Source organism: Colius striatus, chromosome 1, assembly GCF_028858725.1.
Source record: "Colius striatus isolate bColStr4 chromosome 1, bColStr4.1.hap1, whole genome shotgun sequence".
In the NCBI taxonomy this organism is placed as follows: Eukaryota; Metazoa; Chordata; class Aves; order Coliiformes; family Coliidae; genus Colius; species Colius striatus.
The window spans coordinates 48,578,422-48,592,108 of record NC_084759.1 but is presented as its reverse complement, the minus strand read 5'-3'; the positions used below and the strand labels follow the sequence as shown (position 1 = coordinate 48,592,108).

Sequence of the window (13,687 nt, the reverse complement as noted above, 5' to 3'; positions counted from 1 at the left end):
TAGTTATAAAGATGGTAATTCAAAATTAGGGCTCCAAAACTGGACCTTAGATAGCAAGATTCTGTGATTCTCTGATCTCTCTCTAATGTCAATGGGAAGTCTGTAGGAAACTGAGAGCAGTGCACAGAATAGCCATGTGTTGTGTCTCTTGTGACAAAAGAAGAGCCCTCATATCTGCATTTCAAACTGAAATAATACTCCACTTACTAAACTGTCCAAGCTAAATACAGTCATTCCCTTTTTTTTTTGCTCAGTGTGGGTGGCATAGAGGGAAGAACACATGCCAATAAAACATTTAACTTGAATTCCAACAGTTATACAGCTTTGTTTTTGCAGAAAGTGACAGATTGTACATGGATAGAAAAAGGAGAACAGAACAGAGCCCTTTTGCAATAAGATGATGTACTAGTGAGCAACTCTGCAAACAATACCAAACATGATAACCTTATGCAGAAAGACAAAGCCGCACATGAAATATCACTTACCCTGTTCCATATATTAAAGACCACTTCAGTAAGGAAACAAAATGTAAATATAAAACTATCCTTTTTGATATGTTGGTGAAACACATATCCCTGTGTTGTTCTCTGACCCATGTTACATATGCTGGTAATTACAGAATGTCATGTTTTGAAAATAGAGAATACATTACGCTCTGCCTAAAAATGTTAGATCTTCCTGATATGCCATAATGTTAGTAAAGAGAATTTAATGTACAAACAGATGATTTTGGCAAGAAATTTTAAACTTCAGATACTCATTACTTCATGATCTTACATTTGAAATATTTATCAAGTATTTATTCAGAAACTATTAAAAATCACATGTGCTGGGATACATATGAGACATCAATTGTCCCATTTTACAGTGATGCTGTGTTTATGAATATCCTTGCCATTGCCTGCTGCCCAAAGGGGTAAAGACATTGTATACAGATGTGTACAGTCCATCATTTGGTCTTTCAGGATGCCAGTAAACACATGGATCTGTACAAGTGCAATTGTACTTGACTAAACAATCAAAAACTGGCTACAGTTGTAAAATCATTATATTTTGGTTAACTAATAAAAAACAAAAAAGGAAACATAAAAGAAAAAAAAACTAACAAAGAAAAAATGAAACTTTTTTTTCCTTCTAAAATGAATGCTTTCTACATGTCCCTCACTAGTTTGCCCAACCAAGATGCCTGAGCAGAAGGTTGTTAAAAGGTGCATTTTTAAAATAAACATGATAATTTTTTTATTCTGATGTGGTTTTATGTGTCAAATTTTCTGTTAGGATTTGGTTGTAATTGGCATTATCTGTCATGATTTGAAAGGTCCTTATAATACTACATCAGCTTTGGAAAAAAAAAAAAACCCCTCTCAATGTAGCGCAATGCTTTAAAGCAATCTGCAGACTTTGGACCTAATCTTGAAAAAAAAGAAGAAACACTTAAAGATCTTGGTAGTTTTAGCTGCATACTCTACCACAATCTTTTGGGCATTTGAATGACTTTCCTCAATGAGTGAGTCTATGGGACCACACACATTGGTAAAGTTATTCATGTACTTAAGTGTCTGCAGGATAAAAGCTTAAACTGGGACTTTTTTAACAAGTAGAGATATTCAAGGGAGTAAGAAATTGCAGGATTAGGCCCTAAAATAGTGAAGGAAAGAGAAATGCTAATGTGCATATAAAAATAGGTGCTACAATAAAATATTTTTTTATATTTCATCAATAAGTTATTTTCACTAACCAGTTATGGATCATATATCTCTGCACTCTTTAATGATTTGTCCACATCTATAGTGAACCTTTTAAAGATCATTTTTTTTTTAATTCAGAAGTCCAGACAGCATACAAATACATCCTTAAAAAAACGAAACCTTGTATTAAAGTCGGGGTGTGCTAATCTCTCCATAAAAGCCATTTAGACTCACTCATGGCTAAAAGGGGGAAATGTGCGCTGTATTCTTCAACCATAAAGACAACAAACTATATCTGTAAAAAAAAAACCAAACCAAATCCCAAAATGTGACTTTTGTACTTGTTACCTGAATATGACCTGACAAGACCCTCCTGTCACCAGCACATATGGACACACGCACAAGGCCAGTGTTATGCCCAGTTTACACAATATGTGGTTTACTGCTTCCAATCACAATAAAAGAAATAAAAGAACAACAAAAGCAAAAAAAAAAAAAAGCAGAAAATAAACCCCTAGAAAACAGAATGAAATAAACAGCACACCCTTTCAGAATCATTCCCCGAAGCTGAAAAATCCTGTGCCAAGGCACTTCACCCTACAATAAAATGAATTAAAGGGGGAAAAAAAGAGGGAGGGCGAGGTGGTGGGGAGGTCAGCATTTATGTTTCTTTGTTTTGCATGTGGTTATTAAATACAAATACTCTAGAGAAGGAGCTGCTGTGGCTGGCGGGGGCTGGGGGGTGGGGAGGGGGCAGGGGGCTGTTTCTCAGAACTGGCTGAATGTGGTCTGTTTTTCCAGCACTTCGAGGTAGTCCGGCTCTGCGTTTAGTTTTGCTTTTAGCTCCAGATACTCGTTCCTGTTGGGCTCTACATAGACAGTACTCGGGGGGCTGTAGAGCACCGTCTCCCGGAGCCTGCCGTCCCCCGGCCCCGGGTGCAAGTACTGATGAGCACGCCTAAGGTCATAGTTGGGGGAGTAGGTGTAGGCGGCGGGGAGCTTGGGGTAGTCGGGGAGGGTGGAGCCGGGAGTGCCCAGCGCGGAGGAGGAGGAGTGTTTTTCGGGCTCCAAAATGCCCCTGTAAAAGCGGTCGGCGTCTTGCACCGGGGAGAGCAGCTCCTCCCGCGGTTCGATGGTGCTCACGCTGTACGCGGGGCTGCGGGCGGGCGCGTCCTCCCCGCCGGGCGCCGGCGGCGGCGGCGGCGGCGGGGGCGGCGGCGCGACCCCCCCGGGCTGCAGGGGGTGGCTGCTGTAGGTGACCTTGAGCTCGTGGAGGTCTTTGTAATCCTCTCCCGCGTTGCCCTCCCGGGAGCGGTAGATGGGGTTTTTGCACATGTGGCCCAGGGGGTGCGGAATGTACTCGTAGACGTGGCCCGCGGGGGTCTTCACTTTGGGCAGAGCCGCGCCGCCTCCGCCGCCCCCGCCGCCGCCGCCGCGGTGGGACGGGTGCTGCTGGAGGTGAGGGTGGTGGTGATGGTGGTGGTGGCCGCCGCTGTAGACGCTGTACTGCATGTTGAAGGAGCTCACGTCGGAGTTGTTTGCGCTGGCGTGGTCGCCCTGGCCCTTCTTGCGCCTCTTCATCACCAGGACGAAGAGCCCCGCCGCCACGAAGACGGACATGATGAAGACCAGCAGCAGGCTGAGGATCAGCACCGAGAGCGGCACCGAGGAGCTGCCGCCGCCGGCGCCGCCCGTGGGCGCAGAGCCGCCCGCCGCCGTGCCGTTGAAGCGTATAGTGGAGGAGGAGGGGGTGGTCCTGGCCGGCAGCTGGCCCGGGGACGGCGTGGGCGTGGAGACGACGATGTCCGAGTAGTCAGGGCACAGGAGCTCCACCCGGACGGCCCGCATGTCGCTCTGGGCAAACTTCTTAGGAGATTCGCAGATAACCTGGTCCACCAGGACGCCGGTGTTGAGCTGCTCCAGCCACAGCTTCATGCCCACCACGTCGCAGGTGCAGTCCCAGGGGTTCTCGTGCAAGTCGATCTGCAGCAGGGATTTCAGCTGGTCCAGCACCCCGCTTACTGGCAGATACGAGAAGTGGTTGCTCCGCAGGCTCAGCCTGTAGAGAGACAGACCAGAAAAAATGTTCCCCGGCAAAGACCTCAGCAGATTGTTGTTCAAAAACAAGAGCTGAAGGTTGGGGACAGATTCGAAGGTGCCCGCCTCTATCTCCCGGATGACGTTGTACTGTAGGAAGAGGTACTGCAGGCTTTGCAGCCCATAGAACAGCTCTGGGCTCAGCCGCTCAATCCGGTTCCCATTCAGATACAGCCTTCGCAAATTAGTTAAATCCCCAAAAGCTCGGTCCTGAATGACCGAGATCCGATTATTGCCTAGGTGCAGCAAATCCAGCCCAGTGGCATCCACAAAATCTGCTCTGCGTACCAGCGCAATGTAGTTTTCCGTCAGATACATCTTCTTGGGATTATAAGGTTTGGGCTGCAGTTCAGAAATGCTCTCGATCTTCCTCTCCTGACAATTGACATTGAGACCCAGGTCAGAAATCTGCAAGTTGCAAGTACAGGCAGTGGGACACTCCAAAGGCACCGGGGATTTGGTCTGGTAGGCAATGCTGGGGCCATAGTTGCTGTATCCCAGGTCTTTTGAGGGCAGGCGGGAAGTGGGGCGCACCCTCGTCTTGTTGGGTTGACGGGTCCCTTTAGGAGGCTTCAAGGGGGATTTGTAAACAGCTGAAGAAGAAGTGGCCACGGAGTTGACTGAGGCTGGGGTAGTGTGGAAATACCCTGTGGTGCTCAGTGGTGTCTGTGGTCTCATTTCATAATCTGAGATGAGCCTCCTGGGGCAAAGCTCCTGCTTGGAGACTTCATCCAAGTCTCGACCATGTAAGCGGAAAGGGGTCTCACAAACCACATCTCCCACTAGAGCTGAGTAGGAGATACTGTCCAGCCAATCCTTTAGAGCAATCAATTCACAAGAGCAATTCCAAGGGTTTTCCTCCAGCTGCAGCTCCACCACTTTATCCATGTGCTGCAAAAGGCCCACATAGGGCAACAGCTTCAGGCGGTTACCCCTCAGGTCCAGGTGAGTTAAGGGCACAAAACGGAAAAGGTTGTTGGGCAAACTGGAGAGGAGGTTATCATTGAGAATCAGAACCTGCAGCAAATGCAGTTTGCTGAAGGCATTGGGTTCGATGACACTAATATAATTATAATCGACCTGTAGGTATTCCAAACTCTCTAGCCCAAGGAAGGTGTCATCTCGTAAAAGTTCCAACTTGTTATTGTTCAGGTGCAGCCTCCTTAAGCCTCTCAGACCATGAAAGGCCCCTGTTTCAATGTCTTGGATGTCATTGCTCCCCAGATGCAAAATTGAAGCCCCCGTATAATTGACAAACTGGTTTGGGTACAGCCTGTTCAAAAGGTTCCCAGACAACAAGAGATGATAGACAGGGAATCTTGGTGGACTGATCTCAAAAAGGCTGATGATCCCTCTGTTTTCACAGCTCACTGTTAAGATGCTGTCCTTCTCCTCACAAGGACATGCATTATCACAGATTTCCCCATAATACTCAATGCTTTCTGCCCACGAAAGGACTAGCGATGTTAAAGCAAATGCAATCGTCTGCAGCATCCAGATATGCATTTTTTTGTTGAGATCCTGTTCCAAAGTTACTGTAGAGCAGCAAGCGTACATTTTATTTCCTGTAAGGATAAGGAGAAAAAAAGAAAGTAGTGTAATAGCATAGCGCTGTAAATTTAAAATGGACACAAAGTTTATGTATGTTTTCAGTAGGGTAGAGAATGGATTGTTAATCAAACGACAACAACAAAAAAAACCCCAAACTCCTGTCACTTCTAATTCCCACACTCTCGAAAACTGGATGACATGCATTGATTAAAAGGCTGATGGGCAACTCCTAGTGAGTCAAATGCCTATGGTGTTTAAAAAGGTGAGGTCACAGTAGGAATTGTTCTGATTCTGTTCATGTGGGGAGCATTTCAGTCCTTCCTTGGCTATCTTTTTCACGACTGGCCCCATAAATATACATAAAATGGCTGTCAGTTCAGTTTCACGGTTCTAATTTAAGAGAAAAGAAGCACCATTTTACGAGGTTTCCCACCTCCCCTATTACCCAGCTCCCCCTCCCCTTCAGAACCTCCCCAGTGAACAGCGCACCAAGGTCTTCCCCTCCTTCTACCTTGATTTTTAACCGGTGCTGGAAATGCCATGGTAGGAATCCAAAAGGGGGAAAAAAATGATCAGTGCTGAAAACGGCAGCTTAATTCAACAGAGAGAACACTGACACATTCTCCACATCACACATTTCTTAAAACTCTTCACCCCCCCCCGTATCTATGCATTTACAAAGCGCACACACCCCCACAGAGACAGGCACACACACACACACACACACACACACACACACACACACGCACCCCCATATGACTTTTGTGCAGGAATTCTTCAGTAATGACATTAAACACATTAACCTCCTACTTCAGTGCACTTAGTAGCTCTCTTCAGTGAGAGAAATTTTTGTATCTTTACACAAGTGAATAATTTTAATTGATTTTATGATTTCCCCCTCCCCCCCGAAGATATTTACAATGTAACAGAGCTGACTGTCAAACAGAGGTCTTCAGTTCTTTCACAGACACACACGCACATACTTATAAGAAAATGTTTTAACCACTCACCCAAAATCTGTGAAAAATGTACAACATGTGGAACATCTTCAGAGTCTCAGCCATATCTGACATACCGCTTATTCCAAATGTTCTGCAAAACTAGCCTGGTAGAAGTGGAGAGATCTAAACAGGACTCATGGAAATATCTCATCGCCAACACTCCGAGCATCAGAGTTACTGATTATAAGCAGCGATGGCTGTCAGTATTCTTCATCCTTTAGGGGAGAAGACACCCAGGCTGATTAAAAGCCAAGGGGGGTGGAAGGGAAACCCTACCATTGACCTACGTCAGTAATTTAATACCTGAATACCTACAGGAAACAAATCCCATTTCCATTTCTTCTTGCAGCCTTTCTGACTCCTTGTGGCTCTCTTCTACTTCTACTAATCTAAAAGCAATATGAATAGAGAAAATAAATGTGTATGTCAGCAGGGGAAGACTAATAAATCATCCAGGCTTAAATGCCGGGATCTTGGAGCAGGTTTGCATTTTCAATTGTCCACCTCTGAGCACCAATCCTCATGACACAACTCTGGTTTAGAGGAACGCATCCTAAAAAATGGGAAGTCTCAGTACTGCAAGACATCTCCTGTAGCATCAGGTTCAAGGCTGCAAATCTACCACTTGCAGAAAAGGCAGTCATGCAGCAAGAAATCGGAAGTCTCGGTGAATCTCTGTCTAATTCTGATCAGACGTCAACGGGGTCGGAATTACTCAAAGCTTCACTGCATAAAAGCAGCAGAAATCTTACTCAAAGGCATGTATCTAGCATATTCTTTCTCAGCTCGATCAGATCCATTCATCCATTAACCATCAGTTCTTCGGAGGGAAAAAAAAAAAAAAGCCATTGAAAATCTGGCCGGTCAGTGTTAAACTCCCAGGCATTTCACAACTTTAATTCAATTATAGAGGCAAATACAATATTCCCTCCTCCTTTCTTCCTTTTCTTAAAAAAAGAAAAAAAAAAGAAAATAAAAAAGGGGGGTGGGGGGATGGGAGGTAAAGAAAATAAAGTTGTAGCTGGCTATATACAAGGTTGCAATCCCGCCCTGGAAACCCCTCTGTGATGACTGCGTGCTGCTGTTCGCCAGCTCCCTACAGAGGTTCAGACTGGAAAAGGGGGGGCGGGGAGAGGGGGGGCGACAGGGGGAGGGGAGATGTGGAAAGGGGTTGCATCGGGATTTTTCTTGTGTATGTGGCTTTTTTCCCCCGAAGAGTTCAACCCTTAGGTTACCGCACTGCAAATCCATCTCGGAGCAGCTTTCAGTACCGCCGACAGCAGCAGCGAGCGAGCAGCACCAGCCGGACACAGCCGCCGACTGAGCAGCACCCAGAGTTGGGAGAAATGGCTTTACGGGTGGGAGAACGGGGGAGGGAGTAAGGGTGGAAAGCAACAGCAAGGGAAGACCCGGCGGGGAAGGAGCGGGGGCGGGGGGAGGGAGAAGGACGGAAGGGAGGAAGAAAAGACAGAAAGCGAGCGCGAGAAAAGTCAGCCCGGGTACTTACTTCGCCCGAAATCTCCAGGGCCCAAGCATGGTGGCAGCCCATGAAGACGCCTGCCCGTTGCGCGGGCGTTGCGCGGGCGCTGCGCGGAGCCGCCGGGGCGGCGGCGGGTACGGCCGCGGCGGGAGCGGTGCGGAACGCGCACAGACGCCCCCCGCGCGCAGGCGGCGCCGAGACACCAGCGCTCGCGCAGGGGCGCACACACACACGCGCGCGCGCACACACACACACACACACGCGCGCGCGCGCCTGAACCAGCGGCGGGAGCGCGCGCCCGGGCGGCGGGGGCGAGCAGCGGAGCGCCGCGCTCTCCCCGCCGCCGCCACCGAGCGCAGCGGGAGGGTGGGGGGGCGGTGGGAGGGGAGCGAGGGCGGAGCGGCGGCGAGAGGTTGAAGGGAGGGGGAGCACTGAGCGGGGCCGGGGGGTTGCGGGGAGGAGAGTGGCGGCGGCTACGGCCGGGGGAGAGGGAAGGGGAGAAGGAGGGGACGGGGACCGGGGGGCGGGTGGCCCCGGGTGCCGGCGCGGCGGGCAGTGCAACCCGCTTGGCGACGCGCGCTCAGCACGCACGGTCACACACCACACACGCGCAGGCACGCACATGCCGATACGAGCGGCGCGCTCCCGCCCCCGCCACGCCCCCGCCCCACGCACAGCGGGGCTGTACTCAACATTTTCCCCGATGCGGGACAACTTTCCCCGCGCCCGCGCCCCTCGGGCCGTAGTCTCTCTCTCGGCGGCCCGTGGTTGAGACGCGGCAGCGCTGCCGCCCCCGGCACCTCCCTCCGGCGCTCGGCGGCCACGGGCGGGCGGCGCGGAGCAGCGCGAGCCGGGAGCCGGGTGGCTCGGCGGCCGCGACCGGTCGGTGTGCGGGAAGCTCCGCCGCATTCGCGAAGACCATGGGTAATGGGGTGGTCATAGTGGAAGGAAACGGCGCGTTTCGCGACACGCATCCTTCGAGACACCGGGGCCGCCGGGTGTGTGTCGGAGTCGTTTGGTTTCTCATTTCCCCTCTGCCCATCCCGGCCACGGGGCCCGGAGGCATTCGGAGCGGGGGTGCCGCAGCAACAACTAGGCGACCCTCTGGACGCCCAGTGCGGGGAGAGGCCGCTGTGCCAGCGGCGCTTCCGGGCGCTCCGGGCGGCCGCCGCCGCCGCCGCCGCCGCGGGGCCGTCTGGCTGCGGGCTGCTGCCGAGGAGCGGCGCGGTGTCACCCGCTGCCGCCAGGTGGCAGCAGAGAGCGACGGGAGGGTCGCGCAGCCCCGGCCGTGGGCAGCCCCGCGGGGCGCGCAGGAGCCGGCGGCCTAACGGGGCCGGTGGCCTAACGGGGCCGGTGGCCTAAGGGGGCTGGTGACCTAAAGGGCCTGGCGGGGCCGGCAGCCACGAGGAAGGAGGTGGGCGACGCCGTGCTGACTGCTTCTTTGAGTTCCCTGTTGGGAGAGCTGCTGCTGTTGTGTTTGAATTTGTGTGTTCGTTACCATTATGTCCTGGATACATTTTAGCATGGAAACCAAATAGGTGTTCTGTGCATAGGAACACATAAACTACATCCCATGCTCACAGCACAGAGGTTGGAATTCAGCTTTAACTCAGTAATAAGGCAACAGATGTAGTGGTGCCTTCGCAGGTTTTCCTGTGTGAGTCACTGTAGAGGGAAGAATAATCTGCATACTATATGTGAATTCATCGCATCTATGTCTTCATCAGACCATATCTTCATATCCCAACATGCCAAACACAGGGATGATTGTAAATAATCACCCTTAATGCCAAGCCTTCTCCAAAAGGTATTTTCTCCTCTTTACATATGTAAAAGGACTGTGACTCAAATCCTCTTTCACTAGGCCTGAACATAAGTGATATCTGGTGTTTGGATGGAAGACAACTTTCTTATATAAACCAAGTAATATTCCTGACCTTGTAAGAGCTTTTGGACAGCTTCACAGTGGGACAAAGTACTTTCTTCTGTTATTAAAAAATCCCTGACGTTCCTGTTTTGATACAAAAGTAATTGATAGAGTGGAATCAGATTTTGTATGCCTTTAGATTGAGTTCCAAGATGCTACTTAAAGTCAGGAAAATAATACTAAATAACACTAGGCACTTCCTCCCCCGCTTTTTCTAATTTCAACATGAAATTTATTATGATAGTGGAATAGAAAGAATTCAAAGAGTAACTAGGGATATTTTACAGAAGTTTCCTATGACTTCACTATTTTTAAAAAACATTTTTGTTTTTAATAAATATATTTTTTTTTTAATATATGGAATTTTATGCATATGTGTGTGCAATTTTTAAGGTTTTATAGCTTCAGTCTGTGTATCTGCTCTTTTTCTCACTGACACATGAAATAATACACATATAAATAATTTAATTATTCACAAGAGAGAAAGATATTTTTAAATGTCTTTGGCAGTTAAGATGAGCTTAATTCTTCCAGCTGAACTGTTTTGTGAAGGTTGACATTTTGTAAACGTGAAATTCTGTTAAAAACGTGAAAGTATTGTACATATGTTTCAGCTTAATTATTCTAGTCCTGTGCTAATGAGATATTAAAAAATACAATGCATAGAAAATCTGATTGAATGAAATCTTACTTCCAAATGGTTAGACTGCTAGATTATTTTAGTAGCACACCCAATGTTTAGATAGCTATTAGTGTAGAACTATTATGCTGCTGTATGATTCATTATTATTCTGAGTGACATCATATTTTTAGTAAAATACCTTAAAGTTATTTGGAATTTTGCAGAATATTTATTTCAAAATGTATGACTAGCATGAGAGGGCACAGCTCTATATGTCTTTATGAAATCCATAAGGAGTTAGACTTCATTTGCACAGACACAACATAGTCTGAAAGCATTCCTTAGAGTGGAAAATTGTATCTGAATATTTTAACTATAACTGTCATTATAAGCCTGAGCATATGAACATCAAAAAAGAAATACTGCTAAATTTATAAGAAATAAAAATGTCTTTACTACTATAGCATGTTGTCATTTACTAATTTCCCTTTTTTCTGCTATGCATTAAACCATGAGATCCTAAAAACTTTTAAACTGAAAAGCTTAGGAGGAAAGTTGGAAGTAACTCTTATAGTTTCCTTATGTCATTAAAAAGAGGGACATGAATGAGGATGGAACAACAGAAAAGATAAAACAAAAAGATACAATGAATACATGGATTATATATAAAGCAACTTATAACTGGTCTGCCCCCATTGTTCAATCAGAATAGCAGGAAGAGTTGATACCAGGTAATATGGAAAAAGAGGAACATGGAGATACCAAAGTTGTAAGAGAAATATATTGAAACTGAAAGATGCACATTTTTCAGGAAAGACAAAAAAACTGAAGAAATAATTCCATGTTAATGTATAAAAACTGTTAAAGACTGTTAAGCAAGAGTGCGATAAAGATGTTAAATTTGAGGATGAAGATGAGATAGTGTCTGCTTGAATGAAAATTACAGAGCAAAGAGTAGGAAAAAATCTTCATGGAAATGAAAACTATTATGAATCTGCAGGTACGGATTTGATTTGGGTAATAATGCTTACAAATATGGGCTAAAAAAAGAAATTTTGTGATTATACAAATTTGTGTGATTTCTCAAAGGCAAGTATCAGGGAAAAAAAACAACCAGTGATGTTGGGGACAATATGAATTTGAACATGAGAAAGGACACATTCTTCCATGGAACAGACACTGAGCAAGCAAGAGGCAAGAATAATTTAAGACTTAATTTTAGTAAATTATAGGATCTGCAGGAAAAAAATGATGATAGAAAATAATCTTCAAGCTATTTTTTTTTGAGCTTTTCCACTCCATATAATGTTGCAAGACAGAAGAATACGGAGGATCAGTTAACAACAGTCCAGTGTTTCAGAAAGGCAAACTGAGAAACAAAAAAGTTTAGTGAGGTAGTCTTGAATGAGGAGCTGCAGAATTAGAATTCAGATAAGGCATGACTTTATGTGAAAAAATGAAAACACTATTGAATATTTACACAGGGGGAGAGACAGAGAAAGAAAAAAAAACTCAAAAAATGGGGATGAAAATTCCCAGAAGGTACAAACCTTAAAGAAATTGTTACGGATAATCACAAAATCTTTAAAGAATAAAAAGGAGATGTTGATTAGCAAGAAGAAATCTGCATAAACAATTAGAAGGTATAAAACCAACTGAAAATGATCAGAAATCTTGTTAAACCAAAGCTTGCTCAGAAAACTGAAACATGGTAAAATCTTCCTAAGCCGTATAAGGAAAATGTGAACTTAAGAAGTTCTCTGCACAGAATTTGTAGACCATGCAAAACTAGAGATCTTGCTGAAAACCAGATAAGCAGACAAGACTTATATATACACAGACGTTTATACACACACAGATATGTGTGTATATATATGTATATACACACATATACATCTCTATATTTGTATCTGTGTCTGTGTTGAGATACATATATATGTAAATATTTACATACTATATGAAAATTTGCAAATATTATGTAATTTCAATATTTAACATGTCCATAATGAGACATTAAATTATTGTACATCTATGTATTATTTTCTTTTGGCCTGGACTGGTAAGAATGGTGTGAAATTAAATAATGAAATCTACGAATTGATGAATGAAAAATTTTACTGTAAACTGGTAAGATCCAGTTTTACACGAAGTTCTAAATATCTGAAGGTAATGGTCACTCAGAAAATTACTATATGTTGCCATTAAAAAAAATTTGCTGATATAAAGGGAAAAAAGAAGTATGATTCTATGATATAATAGGCAGGATTGTCTTAATAGGTGAGAAGGCATCTGTGGTCTTATAAAGGCTTTTTCATGAGTTCCTGTTGTATTATGCATGATTCTAGTCAGAGAACATTCAGAGATTTTAAGATAAAAGATACAGATTAGAAACAAACTATGCTAATTGGGGCATGAAAAAATATGTCTACAGAAGTGATTTTTTTTGTCATGTGATCCCTTACAAAGATGTATTTTGTTAAGTACTAAAAAAGATATCATTTGAATTAAAGAATGATGTTCACATGTCATCAAATACTCATATATATTGATTATACAGCCTAAAAATGTGAAGACCACCTCAGAAGCGAAACAACCAGGAAGGTCTTCCAAATAGGTTATTAGGCCAATAAACCGAAGTTGTTTTAAGACAAATCTTGCAAAGCTTACAGAAAAAAAAAAAAGTACAGTTGAACAGGACAATTCTGTTAGGAAAGTGACATTTGTGACAAGATGGGACGGAAAGGGCTTTTTGAAGGAGGTGGAATATGGTTGTTCTACATTTATACTTGTATCTGTTCTCTGCCTCAGGGCATACTGCAGGCTCTGAGGTCAGGAAGGATGTTTTCTTCCCGTAGTGAATAATTTAGATCCTGAGTTGTTAATTTATTTCTTTCCTTTGTTCTTATTTGTAAAGCTGGACATACTTTAATTCCTAGAAAAAACTGCAAACAGTTTCTAAGACATTCTTTCCTACTGCAGAAACCTCAGCAGACCACTGATATTGCCTTTGTTTCCCTTCTCCCCTACTTGTTTTCTTTTTCTCCAAGGAACATTAGAGATCTGGCTTGTGATCAGATTTTGAGTCCATGTTGGGGAGTGTCTAGTACAATCTAAAGTAGAAGTTGTTCATGTAGACTTATTTTTTTAATGTATTTAATATGTATCTAATATATGGTAATCTGCAACTGTGAAACTGTAGAAATTTAGGAAGCCCCTTCCAGCTCCATATGCTTCCCATTTCTTATGAAAAGTCTATTCAAGTCATTCCATTCTCCAAAAAAATGCTATCTAGCTTTCAGCATTTTCAGTAGGATACAACAT

General features: G+C 44.9%; 1 protein-coding gene across 1 annotated transcript; it reads right to left on the bottom strand.

Annotated features, from left to right (window-relative positions):
• Window positions 1-2,456: 2,456 nt before the first annotated feature.
• SLITRK5 (SLIT and NTRK like family member 5) lies at window positions 2,457-5,342 on the bottom strand. The gene has a single exon (XM_010208351.2). The coding sequence runs from the start codon at window positions 5,340-5,342 to the stop codon at window positions 2,457-2,459; it is 2,886 nt and encodes a 961-aa protein (XP_010206653.2).
• Between the last annotated feature and the right edge of the window lie 8,345 nt (window positions 5,343-13,687).

Excerpts from the sequence above, each read along its gene's own strand:
- SLITRK5 (XM_010208351.2), bottom strand. The coding sequence starts at position 5,342 with ATGTACGCTTGCTGCTCTACAGTAACTTTGGAACAGGATCTCAACAAA.